This window comes from Urocampus carinirostris, chromosome 14, assembly GCF_059441175.1.
Source record: "Urocampus carinirostris isolate Australia breed hairy pipefish chromosome 14, RoL_Ucar_1.0, whole genome shotgun sequence".
In the NCBI taxonomy this organism is placed as follows: domain Eukaryota; kingdom Metazoa; phylum Chordata; class Actinopteri; order Syngnathiformes; family Syngnathidae; genus Urocampus; species Urocampus carinirostris.
Genome location: NC_142362.1, coordinates 31234288 through 31255962, shown reverse-complemented (window position 1 = coordinate 31255962; position 21675 = coordinate 31234288). Strand labels below are relative to the sequence as shown.

The 21675-nt window shown below is 39.8% G+C and overlaps 1 protein-coding gene across 1 annotated transcript; it reads left to right on the top strand.

The window, feature by feature from the left end:
- The first annotated feature begins 1948 nt into the window (after positions 1–1948).
- On the top strand, positions 1949–20816 carry cnmd (chondromodulin). Its single transcript, XM_088353520.1, has 6 exons — positions 1949–2107; positions 13455–13595; positions 13673–13786; positions 15484–15637; positions 17618–17796; positions 20571–20816. Exons 1-6 carry the CDS (start codon positions 1949–1951, stop codon positions 20814–20816), a joined length of 993 nt encoding a protein of 330 aa, XP_088209646.1.
- The last annotated feature ends 859 nt before the right edge of the window (positions 20817–21675 follow it).

The window sequence follows — 21675 nt, the reverse complement described above, 5'->3', positions numbered from 1 at the left end:
ACGTGACGGGCCTTAGCTAGCTTTTCCGAGCGCGACCGTAATGAATTAAGCTGAGCCCTGTACGCGTTTGATGGCTGACGCTACGGCGCCGTGCCGCGGATCACAGAGCTCATTAAACTATTAAGAGGATAAAGGCGGTATTAATCACACCGGAGCACACAAACTGAAAAAAGCTTTTCACCTCTTTGGTGATGACACGTATCACTCGCCTCAGACCTTTCCCTACCTCAAAGTGGTTTTGGTGCCTAATGTGTAGCTTGTTGTGCATACATATACAGTGGAACCTCGGTTCTCGACCATAATCAGTTCCAGAACCCTGTTCGAAAACCGATTTGTTCGATCACCGAAATCATTTTTCCCATTAAAAATAATGTAAATCGTTTTAATCCGTTCCAACACCCTGAATGTTTCCGTTGAATGTTTAATGTTAAAGCCAACCCAGGCTAATTGTACGTTCGCGTTATCGTAATGTTCCGTACGAAAGATTACGCTAACATGAACGTGTAAAAATTAAAAAATCAGGTCGTTTACAAGTCATTTAGCACCCGGGTCTCCACAAGTGGTGAGAGGTTCATTGGAAAGGGGGCTCCGTTCCAACACCCTCAATGTTGGGTTCCGTTCCAACACCTTCAATGTTTACTGAATGTTTAACGTAAACTTATAGCTAACCCAGGCTAATCGTACGTTCGCGTTATCGTAATCTTCCGTACGAAAGATTCCGCTAACATGAACGTGTAAAATAACAAAAAAGGATAAAGAAAATAATTATGAATAGGATTTCTTACCTTTGTGGTGGTCAGCAGAAGGCGCAGGCAAGATGAGCAATAGTTGTACGCACTACTTTTCTCTTTTCACCTGTAGCAACTTTGCTGCTTGCACTGACTTTCTTGGGAGTTATAATTAGGGGCTAAAACACTTCGTACACCTATATTAAAAGCGAAAGCAAAACGAAGCACGTCCGCACGTGATAACAGTTGGTCACGAAAAGAGCGATCTACACCCGTACGCCGCTCAGCATTGCACCCTAGCATGCGCACTCACGCATTACCGGCGTTCGAACTCCGATTTTTTGACCGAACAGCGAAGCAAGAATTTCTCGAATGAATTTCTTGGGAAACTATGGTTGTGAAAAGGTGAAGCAACAGGAAGTTTTTTTAGCAGCACAATAGGTAGTTACAAGGATGTGAATCTGTTCGCCAAGCATTGGAAACCTTTAATGGAGGGTGAATTTCTTGAATACTTTTGAAAAAATGCCATGCTAAATGATCGGTCTTCACAGATTTTTTTGCTTACCAAATTCTGCCTGCTTTCTTAAAAGGGTGGATATCTCTAACCCAAGGAACATAAGTTGTTTTGTATGATACAAAACATATTGAGACAAATCCAGGAAGACGAGTTGCTGTGATCGCAGCTAAACGAGGTTCTACAAACAATTAACTCCTCATGGTCAATATTTTTGCACCATATAAAATGTGTGTTTTCTTTTCACAATTGTGTCTCACATGTTCTATTGTTTCATTCATAAGTTTGACACCCGACATATGGAAATATATCGAAAAGTCCTCAGGGGGTGATGAGGGAGCAATACTTTTGCTAAGCTCTGTTGCCTTAGCAAAGATGAGTATTTCTCCAAAACACTTGGCATCCCCGCCACCAGATAGCGCCCAACGCACCCACCTATCGTATATATGTCTAGAACCGGTCCTGTTGGCGCTAGCTAGCTAACAGCAAGTAGGGAAGAATTCCACTGCACGTCATTCACACCCAACTGTTGAATAGAAGCTTGCGGCTCAAGCAAATTGTCTGCAAAGCATAGTTCTCAGAGAGGCTACGTTGTAGGGGCCACAATGGAAGGACAGCAAAAAAAACAGCAAATCGATTCAAGCAAGACCTTCTTACATCAGGTATGGCAAGCCGTTTATGGAGGTGAGTCCGGGTCGTGACGGATATGTCTGGTTTGGGTCCTTTGAAACTGGGAAAGGTGAAAGCTCCAACGGGGGTCGGCAGGCTGCTGCGATATGGAGCCGTGGCGCTTTCCGTCGGCGCCGTGCTGATGCTCTGTGCCTCTGCCGCTGCTCTCCTTCTGAAGAAAGACAACGAAAAAAATGTGAGTTCAATAAACGGGGAGAGAGATGGGAACCCCTGGTGAAGTGCTTGAGGAAAGGGCTGTGGGGGGGTGCGTAGGGGTGCGGGGGTTAGTAATCATAGATTCTCAAATTTCTCGATTATGAAATGGGTTGTTTTGCCAAAAAGAGGGTTTAAAGAAGAAATATGGTTTGAATTTTAAGATCTACAAATATATATGTGATTTTTAATGTTGCGTTTACATTTATCAAGTCAAGTCATGTTGATTTGTATACCCTTAATCACAAGAAGTCTCAAAGGGAAGAACAGACCACAGACTATTACAGACTATTGACTATTATTACACCATTCCCTGATCTGATACCTACATACAGGCAAGGAAAAATGTAAATACTCAGCATGATGAAAATGAAAAAACTGCAAATGAGGTCAAACTCCTTCCAGGATGACCAGGCTTCAATGGATGTTGGAATACACAGACATCGCCAACATGAAACAGATCATTCATACGCTTTAGAATAAAAGTGTGATTTAAGCCTGAATTTAAACAGTTCCATAGACGTTGCATATTGAATCTCAGACAGCATTCCACAGCATCGGGGCCCGAATGGAGAATGCTTTCGAACCTGCGGATCTCTTCTTAGCTCTTGGTATTACTAACACACCAGCATATTCCGAGCAAAGGATCCAAGCAAGAACATAGGGAGAAATTTAATCCGAAAGATACGAGGAGGCAAGTCCATGCATCGTTTTTTTTTAAAAACCAACAGAACCTTAAAATCACTTCTTAAACTGTTTGGGAGCCAATGCAGGTTGATCGGAGTCAAGTGTTTAAACTTTATTTGTCTTGCTTAAAAAACTCGTGCAGAATTTTGTACCAGCTGCAGGCTCTTGGTGCTGGACTTCGGGAGACCGGAGAGTAATACAATGCAGTAATCGAGACAGGAGGTGATCTCAGCATCACACTGGGACAGCATAGGGCGAATTTTGGCAATGTTACGAAGATGTAAAAAGCAGTTCTAGTAATATTTTTTAACATGTAACATAAGTTTTTTAGATCTTCAGTAAATCCCAAATATAATTGTGGATCTGAAAAATACATTTGTACATTTCTGTGAGGTAAATCCCATATAGTTATTTGTTTCCCTTTAGGTTTTATCTCTGGGACAGGCTACATTAATTTTGGCCCATAGTAAATGTCCAAAATTGATACAACATCTTTGCACTAATACACATTTCATAGTGCCCTATTAAGGTGTATTATGCGCCTGTCCTATTGACTGCGACCCATAGGGGTTGATGAAGCTTCAAAGGGCAATGCCATACAAAATAATACCAGGCGTTTCAACATTTTCAATCATTTATAAGCACTTCACCCAAAATCCAAGCACTTATCATTCCTTGAAAACGCAAGATTAAAACTCAATCCTAATTAAAGATGTCAAGCACCCGTACAAAGCCTGAAATTATTACTGTAAAAATAATCTTTCGGCAATACTGCATACTGCACTTTAGCGTTGTAAATGATTTCAGGACACTATCCTTACTTAGGGAGATATTTGGTCGCTGTCATGTGGATTTTATTGGGTAAACAAAGATGTCGTGTTAAAATGCTTTTACCTTCCTTTGGCATAGAAATAACTCCTACTTCATTTGTGATATAAAGCATTTTCTCTTGCCTTTTGGTGTCTTGTTGAAACGGTGGATTTTAGAGGAACTGGAAACTGGAAAAAAAAAATGCATGTACGTAATGTAGCTTTCCATACGTGTAAAACTCAGACCGCAACATTATTGACATACAGACAGGGGGCGGGGCGACTTGCTAGCTAGTCAGAATGCATAACACAATGCATGATAGAAATTAGCGAAGTAAAGAAACTGTGAATAGTAAACCGTGATACAGCATAGAATTACAATTCTTCACAAAGACAGTATGTAGCTTTTGACCACGAGATGTCGCTGTATGTGTAGTGCAACCGAAAACCAGTCATAGAAAGAACAAGGTAGAATACGTTGATGAAGGTAATCCCTCGTTTATTTTGGGGTTATGTTCCAAAAAGAGGGCGGCACTGCGGTTGAGTGGTTAGCTCGTTTGTGGCACAGTTCAGAGGCCATGGGATCAAAATCCAGCTACCGGGCTTCCTGTGCGGAGTTTGCATATTCTTCCCATGCTTGCGTGGGTTTCCTTCCACATTCCAAAAACATGCATGTCAGGTTAATTGGCCGATCCAAATTGTCCCTAGGTGTGAATGAGCAAATCCTGCATAAAGGTTTTTTTTTTCACAAATAACTACTGTTCTGTCAAATTATAATAAGCAAGGGTACTTTTTCGCCAATCAGAATGTGGAACACAATGTACGATGCCAAAACAAAACCGAGAAAAGAATACCCGTTATAGCGGGGGATTACTGTGCTATTACTTTAAAATAGTGCAATTAAATGTTTTTTACCATTTGGCTTATGTGAAAAAATTCCTCAACATGAACCTTTTTTATTTTATTTTTTCTGTTTTAGATTAATCCGCAATGCTAAAACACCCACACAAACACAATCCAGGTCCACACATTTTTCCATGGACTGTTTTTAGACTCACCTAGCGAAAAATATCTCAAAATCAAGATAAAATGCAGTGTCAATTTAAAAATAAAATGCACAACATCACATGCAATAGAAGAGACCCATATTTTTGTTGCAGGGGTCAAATCCTTGGCTTGCCTCAAGTGGTGGCAACACACTTGACACTGCTTCATTGGCTCAGATCACAAGGCTTGTTTACATAATAAGCTAGCAAAAGGATATTTCAGGCGTCAGCTAACATGCAGGCCATTTCACAATCGCTCAGCTTATTATATTTACTTTCTGGCACCCAAGAAATGTTTGCCAATCTTTCCAGGACTCAAATTGTGGCACGAGAACACGTTTCAAGTACTTTTTTGTCGGAAAAAGGAACACAATTTAATTTTGGTTCAAAGCGGCCATTTTGAAAAAAATCTTAAGTGTGTGGATTGGCACAAATGAGCCCCCAATAAGTAAAATGTTTCCCAGACAGAAATGACCACATCTGTAGTGCAGGGGTCACCAGGGACTAGAGTTAAGATCTTGGGCCTGGGCCGAAATTTGAGTCGGGTTCGGGCTTAAAATGGCAATCATTAAATGGGGCCAGTCAGGCTTCAACTCTCACCATTTTTTCTTACCCCTTGTGGAGGATCTACACAGCATGCACTTACTCAAGTAATTATTTAGATGAAGAAAATACTATTAGTTTAACTCAAAATCACTCTATCCAAAGAAAATTTTAATGTTGGGGTAAGAGACGCGCGGCTTCGTCCTTCCATCTCCCTCACAGCAGACGTCATGTCTGCCTTTTGTTAATAGCTTACAAGCTTTATAAACTTTCTTTCTGCTTTTTGGTCAAATCATTTACTATTTGCAGCTCGTGATCTGGAGAAGTTTTTTTTTTTCAGTGGCATTTTGTTCAGTTTAACTTTTGTTTGCTGCACGTCGCCGAGATGCACACTTCAGCGCCGTACCCTTCATTTAGGCGCTGCACTTGCAGTGCATACTTGGAATGAGGGACCCGAGCCCAAGTAAACCCCAAACTGCTAAGTTCAGCCAAAATGCACATTTCAGCGCTGAAGTAAATGCAGCTGGATTAAAGCTTTATGTTTACTTCGGCAGCAAATGAAAGCTCAAGGTTTATTTCGAGCTTAATTCAAGTCAAGTCAAGTCATTTTTATTTGTATAGCCCTTAATCACAAAGAATCTCAAAGGGCTGCACAGGTTATTGCACACACTATTATTAGAGACTATTATTACACCATCTCCTGATCTGAAACCAACATGAGGGCAAGGAAAAACTCAAAAACCTCAACATGAGGAACAATGAAGAAACCTTGAGAACGGACCGCACATGTGGTAATCCCCCTTTCAGGATGACCAGGCTGCAATGGATGTTGCAATAACAAATAATACACAGATATTGTCAACAAAAAAATATAGGTTATTCATATGCTATAGAGTAGAAGTGTGTTTTAAGCTTAGATACAAACATTTCCACTGAGGTTGTAGATCTCAGGTGAAAGAGCATTCCACAGCACCAGTGTCCAGATGGAGAATGCTCTCGAACCTGTGGAACTCTTCTTGGCTTTTGGGATCACCAGTTGACCAGCGCTTTCATTGCGAAGGCTCCGGACCAGGACATAGAGGGAAATTAAATCACATCTTAGGCTAACAAGGAGCCAATGCAGGTTAGCTAAAATCGGGGATCAAAACTATCAAAATTAATCTCTCGGGTTTGGGCGGGTTCAGGTTTGTATATCCGTGACTCTGGTCAGGTCAGGCTGATATTTTAAGGCTCGATCTTACCTGTACCGGGGGCTACCAATTTGATATCTATTCCTAAATATGCAACACTTATTATTACTATGTTTTTACTAAGATTTGATTACCATATTTATTAGAAGTACAACAAGCCCAGACAACCTCTAAAAGATCACGTCAGTAAGAAATCAAATATTCTAGAAAATCACAATGACCCATCCCCCTGCTTTCAGAACATTTTAGCGGGCAACTCAAGTGTTGTTTGGGGGCTACTGGTCCCCACGGGCACCATATTGGAGACGCCACTCCTTGTGGCTTTGATTTTGTTAATGTCCTGTCTTTTTACCAAACAAATTCCGATTTATTGTGCCCATACTCAGATACACGGGAATTCAGAAGAAAAACATACGACATTGAATTGCTTGTATGACGCTTCCCCAGCCTTGTCTACAGCTGTTTTAGTTTTAAAGTGCACAAAGTAAAAAAAAAAAATACCATGTCTCATGTCAATGTTGTTTTGTAAAGAAAAAATATAATGAGGCCTGCTTGTCAATCACCTTAATGCAAACGCAAAATGTACGTTTTGAAATATGTTTGCCAAGACAGATCAAATGCTCGCGAGCTCGCCGCACATTTCCATATTGACTCAAATCTTAATGAGCTCACCTGTATGGCAGAGATCAGGCTTTTCCTGCGCTCCCTCTCCCCACAGCGCCCCCTCACTCGACTCCCACTGAGCACAAAGCCAGCACTATTTCTTGAAAGCTGGCCGACGACATGAAAGCAAATAGCGGCGGCGTGCTTGTTTTCAACTTCACCCCTTTGGCTCCCCCGCCACTCCACTAATAAGTCACTTTAAGAGACAGTGTGTATTGTTTAGTGCCTCATAGTTATAAAAAAAATGTCATTAATCAACCCATTCAATGTCACAACGTAAGAATACGTTTTCAGAAGCATTGTCCTGAGTGCAAAAACATAAAACATTTTTCTAGTTTTATTTAAAAACTAGAAGAAACGACACTACTCATCAGTAAGTATCAATCCTATGGTAATTGTTTCAAGATGATAAATCAACATTAGATGGCAGGAGTGTCTTTAAACAGATACTTTTCTACACATCAATGAAGCCCAACTTCCTAGTGTTGATCCTTATATCCGACGAATGAGAGTGTGTCTGGCATTAAATGAGTTTAAAGACAATATTGATTTTAGTAATATGCAAAAAATACATGATCTTAACTATAACTGTATTTTATTAAATACTTATTCAATTCATTTTTATTTATTTGACATAAGATGAAGCTCACCTAGAGGGAGCTGACATATTTGTTAGTTATCTTGCTGCCGAGTGTTTTAATCGCGCCACAATATGTATTTTTCTGTTCTAGACATGTCCCCGCTAAATCCACTATGATCACAAGCTTACTCCTAAGAATCAGTGGGAATCCATTCATGCACATTAACTTATTAGTGAAAACCCATTTGGCTTACCAAGGGGAGTCACAGTTAAGGTGAGGTGCGCCATTCCAATCGTCCTTAAAAAGTTTGAAGTTAATTATTTTCCATTTGCCAAGTATGTGTTAACCATGTCCTACGGAGTTTAAAGAGCCTTTGTAACTTTTTAAACACCTTGCCAATCCGCTTTAATCTTACTTTTAGCACTACTGTTCCAGAATTTACAACACAATAGGACCAGGAGAGGGAGCAGGTAGAAAAGGAGTCGAACGTGATTTCATGCCCGTTTTTTGTTGGTGTAGTCTGAAAATGGTATAATTAAGAAAATGCATGTTTTAAATACGGTCCAAATTTACCACCAATTTCCATAAAAATGACAAAAGTAGAGTTTAATAGTACTTGAGATATGAGCTGAAGTAAACAAAACGGAAATTGGCCTTTTTCATCTCCTTTTTTCTCTCTCTTCTTTTTTCCTAGCTTTTTTCCCTCCATTTTCATTCTTCCTCTCTTCTCTTTCATTTTCCTATTCTTCTTTTTTCCTTTTTTCTTTTTCTATTTTTGCTTGTTTGATTTTATTTCTTTGCCTGTTTCCTTGTTTCCCTTTCTGTCTTCTCCCTTGTTTTCTTATCTTTTTTTCATTTCTCTTCTTTTTCCCCTACTCTCTTCTTAGATTTCCTCTTGTATATCCTTTTCTTTTCATTTTCGTCAAGCTCTGTCACAATTTTTTACATTCGCTAACTATGGGCAGGTAAATGAGAAGCAAAGTCGTCCATATATATATATATATATATATATATATATATATATATATATATATATATATATATATATATATATATATATATATATATATATATATATATATATATATATATATATATATATATATATATATATATATATATATATATATATATATATATATATATATATATATATATATATATATATATATTTTTATTTTTTTTTTTTATTATTTTTTTTTTTTCATTGAGCATTGCATCTTTGCAAACCAAATTGGAAGTATCAACTTTTATACATATGTATATACAGTGCATCCGGAAAGTATTCACAGCGCTTCACTTTTTCCACATTTTGTTATGTTACAGCCTCATTCCAAATTGTATTAATTCAATCTCTTATCTCAAAATTCTACACAAAATACTCCATTATGACAAAGTTTCCTATTTACTTTTTTTGAATTTATTAAAAATAGAAAACTAAGAAATTACATTTACATAAGTATTCACAGCCTTTGCTTAATACTTTGTTGATCCACTTTTGGCAGCAAATACAGCCTCAAGTCTTTTTGAATATGATCCCACAAGTGTAGCACACCTGTCTTTAAGCAGTTTTGCCCATTCTTCTTTGCAATACTGTATGTCTCAAGCTCAATCAGGTTGGATGGGAGACGTTTGTGCACAGCCATTTTCAGATCTCTCCAGAGATGTTCGATCGGATTCAAGTCTGGACTCTGGCTGGGCCACTCCAGGACATTCACGAAGTGGTTCTGAAGCCAAACTTTTGAGATCTTGGCTGTGTGCTTTGGGTCGTTGTCCTGCTGAAAAATAAACCTTCGCCGCAGCCTGAGGTCAAGAGCGCTCTGGAGCAGGTTTTCATCCAGGATATCTTTATATATTGCTGCATTCATTTTTCCTTCTATCCTGACTAGTCTGCCAGTTCCTGCTGCTGAAAAACATCCCCACAGCATGATGCCGCTACCACCATGCTTTACTGTAGGGATGGTACTGGCCTGGTGATGAGCAGTGCCTGGTTTCGTCCAAACATGGCGCCTGGCATTCACACCAAAGAGTTCAATCTTTGTCTCATCAGACCAGAGAATTTTGTTTCTCATGGTCTGAGAGTCATTCAGGTGCTTTTTGGCAAATTCCAGACGGGCTTCCATGTTCCTTTTACTAAGGAGTGGCTTTCGTCTGGCCACTCTACCATACAGGCCTGATTGGTGGATTGCTGCAGAGATGGTTGTCCTTCTGGAAGGCTCTCCTCTCTTCACAGAGGAACGCTGGAGCTCTGACAGAGTGACCATTGGGTTCTTGGTCACCTCCCTGACTAAGGCCCTTCTTGCCCGATTGCTCAGTTTAGAAGGCCGGCCAGCTTTAAGAAGAGTCCTGGTGGTTCCAAATATATTCCATTTACGAATAATGGAGGCCACTGTGCTCATTGGGACCTTCAAAGCAGCAGGATTCTTTCTGTATCCTTCCCCAGATGTGTGCCTCAAGACAATCCTGTCTAGCAGGTCTACAGACAGTTCTTTTGACTTCATGCTTGGTGTTAGGGTTAGGGTTAAGTGTTGCGAAAGGGTTAGGGTCAACTGTGGGACCTTGTATAGACAGGTGTTTGCCTTTCCAAATCATGTCCAATCAACTGAATTTACTCCAGGTGGACTCCAATTAAGCTGTAGACAGATCTCAAGGATTATCAGTGGAAAAAAGATGCACCTGAGCTCAATTTTGAGCTTCATGGCGAAGGCTGTGAATACTTATGTAAATGTTATTTCTTAGTTTTCTATTCTTAATAAATTCAAAAAAAGAAAAAAAAAACGTTTTCACATTGTCATAATGAAGTATTTTGTGTAGAATTTTGAGATAAGAGATTAAATTAATACAATTTGGAATGAGGCTGTAACATAACAAAATGTGGAAAAAGTGAAGCGCTGTGAATACTTTCCGGATGCACTGTACCGTAAATTCCGGACTATAAGCCGCTACTTTTTTCCCAAATTTTCAGCCCTGCGGCTTATTCAGTAAAGCGGCTAAATTATGGAATTTTTCTAACAGCCACCAGCGGCGCAGGAGTTTAAAAGGTAAGATTGAGGTAATTCAAATATGTGCGCCAATTAAGTTTTAGCACATATTTTCTGTAAAGTTGAGGTGCGTTCCGATACTGATGAAGACGCCCTTGATGGCAATAGTAATGAGAAGGAAGTTGAAGACGATCCACCGTGAATTTCACATTTATGGGATGCTTTTTCTTCACAGGTATGTTTGGTACATTGCGAGCGTGATCCTACTAGCGTGTTGGTACCTTTCAAAGGCACGGTTTTGGATGAAAGTTATATTATTATTATTAAAGCCTTGAAAACTCTCTCGGTGTACCGTCTTTTTTCGTAAATATATGTAACCATATATAATATGTATTTGCAACTGTATAATTTTGTAATGTATTTATTTTAGAGATTTATTCTGTTATGTGTTCTACGGACGAATCAAAAATAAGGGGCGGAGAAAACGCAGGCTGATGGGAAATGTGGTAAAGCTGAGTTACCGGTAAATCTGTCTGTTGTTGCAGCGGACCATAGTGGATATATATTTTTCCCACCCCTAACTTTGGAAATATACATTTTGTTTCCTTGGATTACTTTCAACGAGACCCCGACTTTACAAGTCTGCATCATATCTTAATCACGGGTATTTTCTATTTGTGATGTCAACTGTGGTTCTGGAATTGTGTACTAAGAGCCGTGTCCCGGCTCCTAGGCTTTGTAGCATATTAAGAACTGACCGATAACGGATAATGGATAATGAATAACGAAGATAGATCAATAACCCTTAAAAACCCCAAGTGTCATATATGCGGAAGCTAAAGCTTAAACCAAACAATCGTTTGATTCCAGTTTCATTTAACTTGCCACCAACACATCTCTTTATTCGGGATTTTTTAAAGAAGTTTGATTTGGAAACACAAGAATGTCACACTTTACAAAACCACAGGGCCCTTATTGCTATTGTGCAAGATTGAGCAACAGTAAGTCCTGTGCGGGGGTTTGCGTTTGGCGAACCTACAACGGTTTGGAGCAACGTGAATCATCCTGCCCTCCCAAACAGACTACGAGACTTGTCATGGATGGTGGCTCATGAGCTTCTCCCAGTCAGAGCCGTAATGCACCACCGAGGAATGTCAGCTACTTCGACATGCCCTCGACCTGGCTGCGGCGCCCAGGAGTCGGTGAGGCACCTTTTTTGTGAGTGCAACGCTGCCGAGGACTTGTGGACAATGGCCGACCAACTAGGAAAGTTCCCGGACTTGCCAGCAGGGGAGGTCCCTGATGCACAGTACGTGCTTTACGGGGTGAGTCGGTCGAGGAGGTCTCGGAACGACTTTGCCAGAGACTGGCTCACTCTCGCCGCCATCAAGGACGCCATCTGGACCTCCAGAAACCTGCTGGTATGGAGGTGCAGGCAGTCCCCCCCGTGGCTTTGCTCCAAATGGCTGCAGATACCATACAATCTGCGAGCGGAGGGCCTAGGACGCAGCCATAAAGAAGAATCGTCTGCACCCACCCGGAGGGGGGAACCGGAGCTACACTGTGGGGGTCCCGCAGCAACGGCCTGGGTTGTGGAAGGTAGAAGTGGGAAGGGAGAGGACCCACACAGAGGACTGGAAGGATGCTGCTTGAGAGGGTGGGATGGCAGAGCTATGCCCTTGCACAATAGTATTGCCCTTTACACATTGGTTAACTACTGTTAAAAGATAATAACTCTGAAATTGTTTAATTGATGTTGAAAATGTCAGGGAAAAATGTTAAAACGTAATATTGTCACGTCATATTGTCAGATATAACAAAATTGTGAATATGCTTGATGGCTGTTGAGATTGTCATGTTTGTTTTGCTGTTGTTGGTGTCGGTGGATTTGTTCAGACCAAGGACAATCGACTTTGGCCTGGACGGATCTAATGACTCTAACAAAGATGTTATATAATGAAATTGTGAATATGCTTGATTGCTATTAAGATTTTCGAGAGGGGTTGTTCAAACTTCACATTGTGTTTGCTGTTAAAAACGTTATGTTGAAATATAATATTGTGAATGTGCTTAATTGCTGTTGAGATTGTCATGATTGTTTTCTGTTATTAGTGTCAATACATTTGTTCAAACCAAACCAAATAAAAGTGTCCCGGCCTCTTGGTTTTGCAGTGTATTATGATTTGACCGATAACGGATAATGGATAATTGATAAAGAATATAGAACAATAACCCTGCAGTACCTCCGGGATTGGTGCATTTGCACTGATCGCTGCCCGGCCCTGGGGCTAGGACCTTGACCCAGCCTTTTGACTGGGAGCAAGAGTCTGGGCCTCTTGGCTTTGTAGTGTATTATGATTTGACTGATAACGGATAATGGATAATTGATAAAGAATATAGAACAATAAACCTCTACAAAAAAAAAAGAAGTTACAATTGTGGAACTTACAGCCTAGCCCGGGTTAAACTTGTTACTGCGGGCGCCCGCGGCTTATGCATGGGTGCGGCTTGTGTGAGTACAAAATTGTCAAACCACTCATAAAGTGGTGGGTGCGGCTTGTAATCAGGTGCGCTCTATAGTCCGGAATTTACGGTATATATATATATATATATATATATATATATATATATATATATATATATATATATATATATATATATATATATATATATATATATATATATATATATATATATATATTATTGTCATAATACGTTATTATTATGTATTCTTTTTGTGCTTTTTAGCACAATTTTTGTTGCCCTACACAACACAGCAACATCTGATATACACACTGTCCTTTTAACATCCTGCATCGGACCCTCGCAGGTATACAGCGCTCATTACAGCATGAACATCAACGGGGAGGTTCGAGAAGGTTCGGTGGAAATTGACCCAGAAGATAACGTGGAGAGGTTCAAAACGGGCAGCGGGGACGAGGAGGCCGTAGAAATACGAGACTTTCAAAGCGTAAGTGACCCTACCTCTTTTCCCCCTCCCTCAGAAGAAGTCTGAGTAAACATGGTGTCTCTGTGATTTTGGCGCAGGGAATAACTGCGATCCGATTCTTCGGGGGAGACAAGTGTTATATAAAATCCCAAATCAAAGGAAACCTTCCTCGCCTGGGAGCTCACAACAAAGAATTACTGATCAGAGTCCTGGTACTTGCACACTTGTCTTTCTCTCATGTCACACACCGGTCAACCCATACCATTTTGTTGTATTTTATACTTTTTTGTGAAAATACTTCTACATTTCAATGCAAAAAGTTAGATCAAGGGTCTCAAACTCGTATCCTGGGCCATCTGCGGCACTCATGACATTGGGGTGGGGCTCCCGCCTTATAAAATGTTAATGCGGAGGCTAATATGGATGATAATTTCTTAGGCTCAAACTCTAAAACACTCCAATGTTTAAGATCAATTTCAGTCCGCCCTGCAATACAAGTGGCTAGCTACAACAAGGTTTGAGCCATACCATGCATACACATCACAGACTACTGTATACGTTTGAACAAATTGACTGAATCCAGTGTCTGAAATAACGTCTGCCCGGACGCCCGGGACGTGCATCTTTTACGTCAGGCGTACAACTTACAAAACGTCTCAGCCCGGGTGGCCAACAACTTTAAAAAAAAAAAAAAAAAGATTTTTTGCTTTATTCTGATTTCGACATGTTCGTTCGGTTTGGAAGTTTTGGAATGTCGGTTCTTTTGCCGATTTGCATACTCGGCAGCCAATCAGAAGCCTGCATCGGATAACTTCGTGCTTCCGGACTTTCCAAGCGTTATAAGGTCGTTCATTTGAATATAATTTTCCAAAGTAGATGCACAGAGAACACGAGAAAAATGGGTACGTGGTTAGGAATCAAGCCAAAACATCAGCCCCAGAAGAAAGATTCAAAAGAAGCTGACAACATTTTCTTATTATCAATCCCTAATTTTTTGAAACAATGTTTTTTTTTTGCGATTAGGCGTCTTATTGTGTTTCAAGTTGTAAAAAAGGGGCAGGCAACTTTCTGGCTGGGCAGGCAACTTTTCAGAGTTGTCTGCCCTGGTGTCCGGTAACTTTTTGTCAGACACTGCTGATTCCATCAATCATTTTTTCGCAAACTGATAGTGAAACATTTTATTTAAATCGAAATGTGTAAAAAAATATTCTTTAGTGGTTGAAAGACATAGTCACTGCTGTTAACTGAAGCTTAAGCGACATTGAATGCATCTTATATGCAACCTTCAGTGAGTCTCTGCCTTTGAAAACCCTATATATATATATATATATATATATATATATATATATATATATATATATATATATATATATATATATATATATATATATATATATATATATATATACATATTGAACAAATTGACTGATTCCAGTGTCTGATATATATATATATATATATATATGTATATATGTAAAATCTTTATTCATTTGTTTCTTTATTTTCACACTCTTGAACATACAAAAAGACAAAACCAAAGATAAAACACATACAAAACGTCCCAACCAAATTATTTTGGTTTTGCCTTGTTAACTGGACTAAAGACATACTGTACAAGTGAATCTTCATCTCTGCTTCAGGAAGGAACCAACTAAGGGAGACTTTAAGTTAACGAAATGTGGTGTATCTCAGTGTAATATTGAACATAGATTATCACATGGAATTCTGAAACAATATAGTTAATGTATTAAAATGAATGAATGAAACTTTATTTCGAACATAAGAAAACCAAACAAGTCATTATGTATACAGTTTTTAGTGTACAGTGTTTTTTTGCAGATGGAAAATAAAGCATCCGAACTTAAAGAACTTTATTCTTAAACTGAAGTGCTTGTGCTTGGGCCAACAGGCTGACGAAGACATGCCGATGAGGTTTGACGACGAGTTCCTCATTTGGTTGTCTTCAGAAGAGCCGCTGAAGGATGTGACCTTCCTGAGCCCCAAGGTTCTGGCGCTATGCGCCAAGCTACCTATTTACTGGCTCCAACCGCTTGTTCCCAAAGGTTTGCCTTCAAAACGTGAGACTTAAGCATTCCAAAGTCTGGGGAAGGACTGACCTGATATTGGCCACTTTGGTCTATTTCAAAAGTCTTTCATAGTTAATCTCATTGGGACTCTGCTTGAGGGAAGTGCCCCACTAGTTAAGGAAATTATTTGGCTTTCAAAAAGTTGGATCGCGGTTCATATCTGCAACTGAAGTGCAAAAAAAATATGAGATAACTGAAATAAAAGAAAGAATCTATTTATTTAGCAATCTTATTTACCTTGGCAGATCATTTGCTAATCTTGTATTTGCAGAGCCTCAAATATATCTGCAATTTACATAATCTTTCGTGTGCATTTATTAAGACATTTTTTAGATCTTGAGTTGCAAATATATAAGTGGATCTGAACAATATGTGTGTTAATATTTTAGAGACAAACCTCTCCTCATATAGGTGTTGGGTAAAAATGACTATGTACAGTAGTAATGTATGTTATGTCATGTACTGTATGTATTTACAACTGGGAAATTATACATAATTATTCTATATGGGCCATAATAAATGTCCATAATTGATATGTAATGTTTTCAATAATACATTTTTATAGTGCCCTGTTTGGGTGTGGCATGCACCTGTCCTATCGGATTCGACACGTAGGGGGCAATGACGCTTCACAGGACAATAACATACAAAATAATGTCAGCGGCAGTTAATCACGAGGGAAAAGAAGAGACTTGTTTAGATAATTGGCAACAATGTAAAGCATTGATAAGACCTATATCCAAAATTCAGACACTTTTTAATTTTTTGGAACACAACATTAAAAGTCAAGCATTTTCAAGGATTTCAAAAACCTGTACGAACCCTGCTTGCTCCTAGCTGCTTACACAAAACAAACAATACTCCATGGAGCTGTAAATAATTCAACTTGTAATCATTCCTTACTTTGACCTTCTGCTGCTACAGCAACATATTCGGTGAAAAAGGTAGAAAAAAAATAGTATTAAAAAAAATTAATTTGCTTCTGATCTTATTTTTGATTTTCTTGAGACAAAAATGTGAGGGGGAACACCCCAATGCGGTGCCTGAGAGCACCAGGTAGACCATTTAGATTGATGGTGGACTGTTTCATCACAAAAATGTTTCCCAGTGATGAGGCGCTGGATTATCTAAATGTTTTAGTGGTATTGTGTGTTTTCTGGCAACATGATTAGTGTCTTTACAATATGATCAATGTTTAATAAGAACTCTGAATAAGTAATTTTAGAATCCGCCTATCAATTAAATGTGCAATTGTCTAATGTCCTTTTTTAAGGTAGATGCATTTGTAGTGAGTCCATATTGGCCCCACTCTTTAAAATAAAACCTGGTAACAAAATGGTAACAACATAGTAGTCAGTCAGCCTTCAAATGTTTGTGATCCTAGTTCAAATCCTGCAGTCTTATGTCCTTTTGTCCAAGCATTGCACAACTCTCACATTATTATTGGAAATACTGATTAAACCGTGATAACGTATGTCTTTGTGTGCACAATGACTGACATGACTTTTAAGCATTATCTGAACCTTATATATTGTATTACCCGCAGCTAATGTACACAAGGCATTTTAATCTGCACAATTCTCAAGATCTGATGTACAATGAATCACAATCAACTTATGTACTGCACTTTGCTGCTTTGAAGCACTTCCTAATTGGTTGACGGCTTTGCATTGAAAGCTGCCAATGGTTTATTCAGATCTCAATTGTCGATCGCCTTGTTTATGTTATATGTTGATACATGACTGAGCGAAACACACGCAAACACACAACGTACAAGGCTGATGTAAAAAAGAATAGTCATAAAATATGCATAGCCATTTCATATCACTGTTGCTAATTGAATAATTTACTACCTCTGAGGAGGTTGGAGCCCGCGTAGTATTGCGCTTGCGAGGACACGGCGGGCGTCTTGTGAACACTGACCCAATACTCTCGCCCCTCGTGGCCCACTGACAGATGGGGGAAGAAGGAAGCGGAGGAGGAGGGACTCGCAGCGGGCCAAGCGGCAGTCCCACGTTGAGGTGTCGGAGGCGGTGGCAAAGGAAGACTCCTTCAGGTCGGGGGGAGGCGAAGCAGAGCAGAAGAGGCTACAGTCGGATGAGGGATCGGGATTCAACCCTGAGAATCCCTATCATGTGAGTGGAGCGCAACAAACTGGAAAGCTGGCTTCAAATTGATGAATTTTGCATGAGCCATCAAGAGGCGTTTACAGAGCCCCGCAGCAACCCTTGAAAGCAACATCAACCGTTGAAACTTTACGAGCTTGTCAACACTTTTACACATTGCTGCTGCCTTATATGAGTCTTGCCTTGATACGAAGAAAGACCCCTGTTAGGAAAATAACAGAATAAATGGAGGGACCAAAGGATGGAAGGAGTGACAGGTGGATGGATGGACAGCAAAAAGCTTGAATGGATAGAATGTGGATTATCTGTTGGATGGATGGTATGATGTTTAGATGGATGGATGGATGGATGAATGGATGAATGGATGAATGGATGGATGGATGGATGGATGGATGGATGGATCGATGGATGGATGGATGGATGGATGGATGGATGGATGGATGGATGGATGAATGGATGAATGGATAGATGGATGGATATCATCGTAGGGTGGAAGAGAGATTGAGGGGGGTAAGTCATATATATAAATGGAAGGATTGACAGATTTACGGACAGATTGACTGGATGCACAATAGACCGTTACAACACATGGAAGGATAGATTAACAGGGTCGGGGCAGATTTATGGATAGGCAGGGGAATGGATGGAGAAATAGATGTATGGACAGAAAAATTGAGGGATAGATGGTTGGACAAGTCACTCGAGGGAGAAGATATGGTTACAATGGATAGAAGGATAGATTAACAAACTAGGAAAAAGATGATAGATGAGCAGATAGATGGATGCAAGGTGATGGATGCAGAAAAGAATGTAAGGACAGGTCGCTCGATGGAGAAGGCATTGGTACAATGGGTAGATTAGCAGGTTCACGTGGAAAACGTACACACTAATGCATGTAAAATGGGTAGATAGAAGGATGGACAGATGTATGGATGAAAATAGATTGATACAATAGATGGGGATGTAGATTGATTGACATTTCCCCCACTGGTCATCATATGCAAGGTTACAACAGTTTAAATCAACAGTTCGATTATCAGAAGGGGGGAAAAAGGGCAGACAGGAAAAAAACTGCTGCTCATATTGGTCCTGTTACCTTAACAACCAGAACACTTTTTACATTATTCATGTCATGTAATCAGATTTCATATCAAGACATTTAAAGTATCATCAATCACTTATCATCATCACACAAGAGAAATAATCAAACGTGTAAAATATGGATAAGCATAATCAAGTTTAACATAATGTGTCACGTCAGGTTGGATGGATAAATGGATGGATGGATTAATTGGCAGACTAATGGAGGGATGGATGGAAAGACAGGTGGCTAGATGGCGTAGAGAACTGTACAACGAATGGAAGCAGAGTTTAACAGGGTGAGGTGAAAAACCAATGGATCAGGTTAATGTATTAATGGATGGATGGATGGATGTAAATATGTAAAAATGGATGGGAAGGTAGATTATCTGTGAGGTTGACGGTCAAAAAAAAAACGGAAAATCTGAGAAAAGGATAGCTCACTAGGGGTAGATGCAAGGTGAATGGAGGGATAGTTTGATAGATGGATGGATGGGTTGGAGAATGGTCGGATGGGTTGAGGAACAGATTGGCTGGATGTACAAGAGACAAGTACAACAGATGGAAGGAAGTATTAACAGAGCCAGGAGGAAGATAGTTGAATAGATGATAGAGGAATAGATAAATGGCTGGCAGAGAGACTGATAGTAAGACAGGTAGCTAGATGGAGAAGAGATTGGAAGGATAGATGGACGTATGAATAGAAGAATGTACAAAGAAAAGACAGATACGATGGATGATGAATATATTAAATGGTTCGTATAGAAAATGGACAGAATTGATGCTTTTCCAAGTTCCCAGGTATGAGGACGACTGCTGTTTAAAGATTGAATTTCTTTGTTTCTAAATAGGGCGACACATCTTATGTGTGTCACATCTACAGTTTTAATGTACAATGGTGTAATCCATCCATCCGTTTTCTGCACCGCTTATCCCCAGTAGGGTAGAAGGGGTGCTGGAGCCCATCTTAACTAAGTTTGTCCAGTGGTCAGGGGACACTCTGGACTGGTTGCCATACAACAATTTATTTGCTCATTCACACTTAAGTAAAATTTAGATCAACCTGCCATGCATGTTTTTGGAATGTAGGTGGCCTCAACCAGGCACGAAGGCAACATGCAAATTCCAAAGAGGAAGGCTGGTAGCTGGATTTAAACCAGGAACTTAACTGAACCACTCAACCGCCAGCCCGCCTATAATATATTCTACATATGCCGGAACGGCCCTAAATGCAATGACCATTTCAGGTAGATAGAAATGCAATAAATTAGCTGCCTTGTAATTCAGCATTTTGTGACATTCTTGAACGTTTTTAGACTAGGGAAAAAATCCATATAGGGTAATTTTGTGTTTCTTTTAGACACCAAGTACCATCCACAAAATTAAAAGGACAATATATAGTACAAGTGTGTTCTTTAATACTGTGGGTGACATTACATCAGCATGAGACATCGGCAAACCGAACAACAGGTCACCCAGCTCTGCAGCAGCCACCCCAACTTGTCCAACTTTTAAAAGCGACACAAAAACTCCCATTGCTTATTAAAATTCATATGGCCCAAGAGAACCCCAGTCACATGGTCGGCCGAAAGAGAGCTTTGGACTTTTTTTCTTTTTTTTCTCGAGAACATCTAAATTGCAAATGAGCATGAATTTTAAAAAAGATCGCTCATCAAAATTAACAGGGCTCAAAAAACTTTCAGCGCGGCGGAGGTGCAGGGTCCGTGGACGGGGCCGACGATGAAGGGGCCATGACCTTTGACTCCATGCTGGACCACCAGGGGATCTGCTGCGCCGAATGCCGACGCGGTTACACGCATTGCGAGAGGATTTGCGAGCCTCTGCGCGGACACTGGCCCTGGCCGTACAACTACCGAGGATGCCAGGTAGCTTGCAGAGTCATTATGCCCTGTCGCTGGTGGGTGGCACGCATCTTAGGCCTAGTCTAGGCAGGCACGCAAGGCACCCAAGAGCCTAAAGGTCTCTTCACTTTTCGCTTTTGTGCAGCTACACTTTTCTTTTTTGGTTACGCGAGCAGAAAACTGCTTTGCAAGTGGGGCACGACTGGAAAGCAACATTACAGAAACAATCATGTATAATCCTCCTTCAAAAATAAATGTTTTTTTTTTTAAGACTTGGGGAAAATGTCATTCTCATTGGTTAGCTTTTACCAGAAAAGTATAAATGAAGGTATTTTTAACCTTTCCAAAGCATATAGTGTTATTGACGTCTATAAACATCAAAATTATTTTAAGTAAACCAGCTGGCTATGGTTCAAATACAAATATATATGCCATAGAATTGTCTCGGAGAAGGATGGGCACCGCCAGGCATTGATTGCCCAAGACAGACCATAAGAAATGGTAACCCAACAACCCTGGTGGTTAAGAGACCGGTGAACTGTGAACACAGCAAAATAACCAATGTTAATTTGACATTCTGTAGGCAATGGTCTTAAGTTCACGGGGGTAGCATTTAAGTTTTACTCTGAATTTAACACTATTGCTGAGTACCTAAAAATAAAAAGGTGTTAAATGAACACAGAAGATAATTTTTTTGACACGAAAAGATGATTATTATCTTCATTGTGCTAACTTAGCACGCAGTAGATCAGAATAAGGAGATAAGGACAAATTGTATACTGAGGTAATGACAAAATTTCACTCTTTGAGTGTTTAATTAGTACTTTTACTGAGTACTTTAAAACAAACACTGTTAAATTAGCACCCAACTAATATTTTTTTAACACTATCTCAGTGAAAACAAGGTCCTTTTTCTTTTGAGTGTTAATTTAACACTCTGTAAATA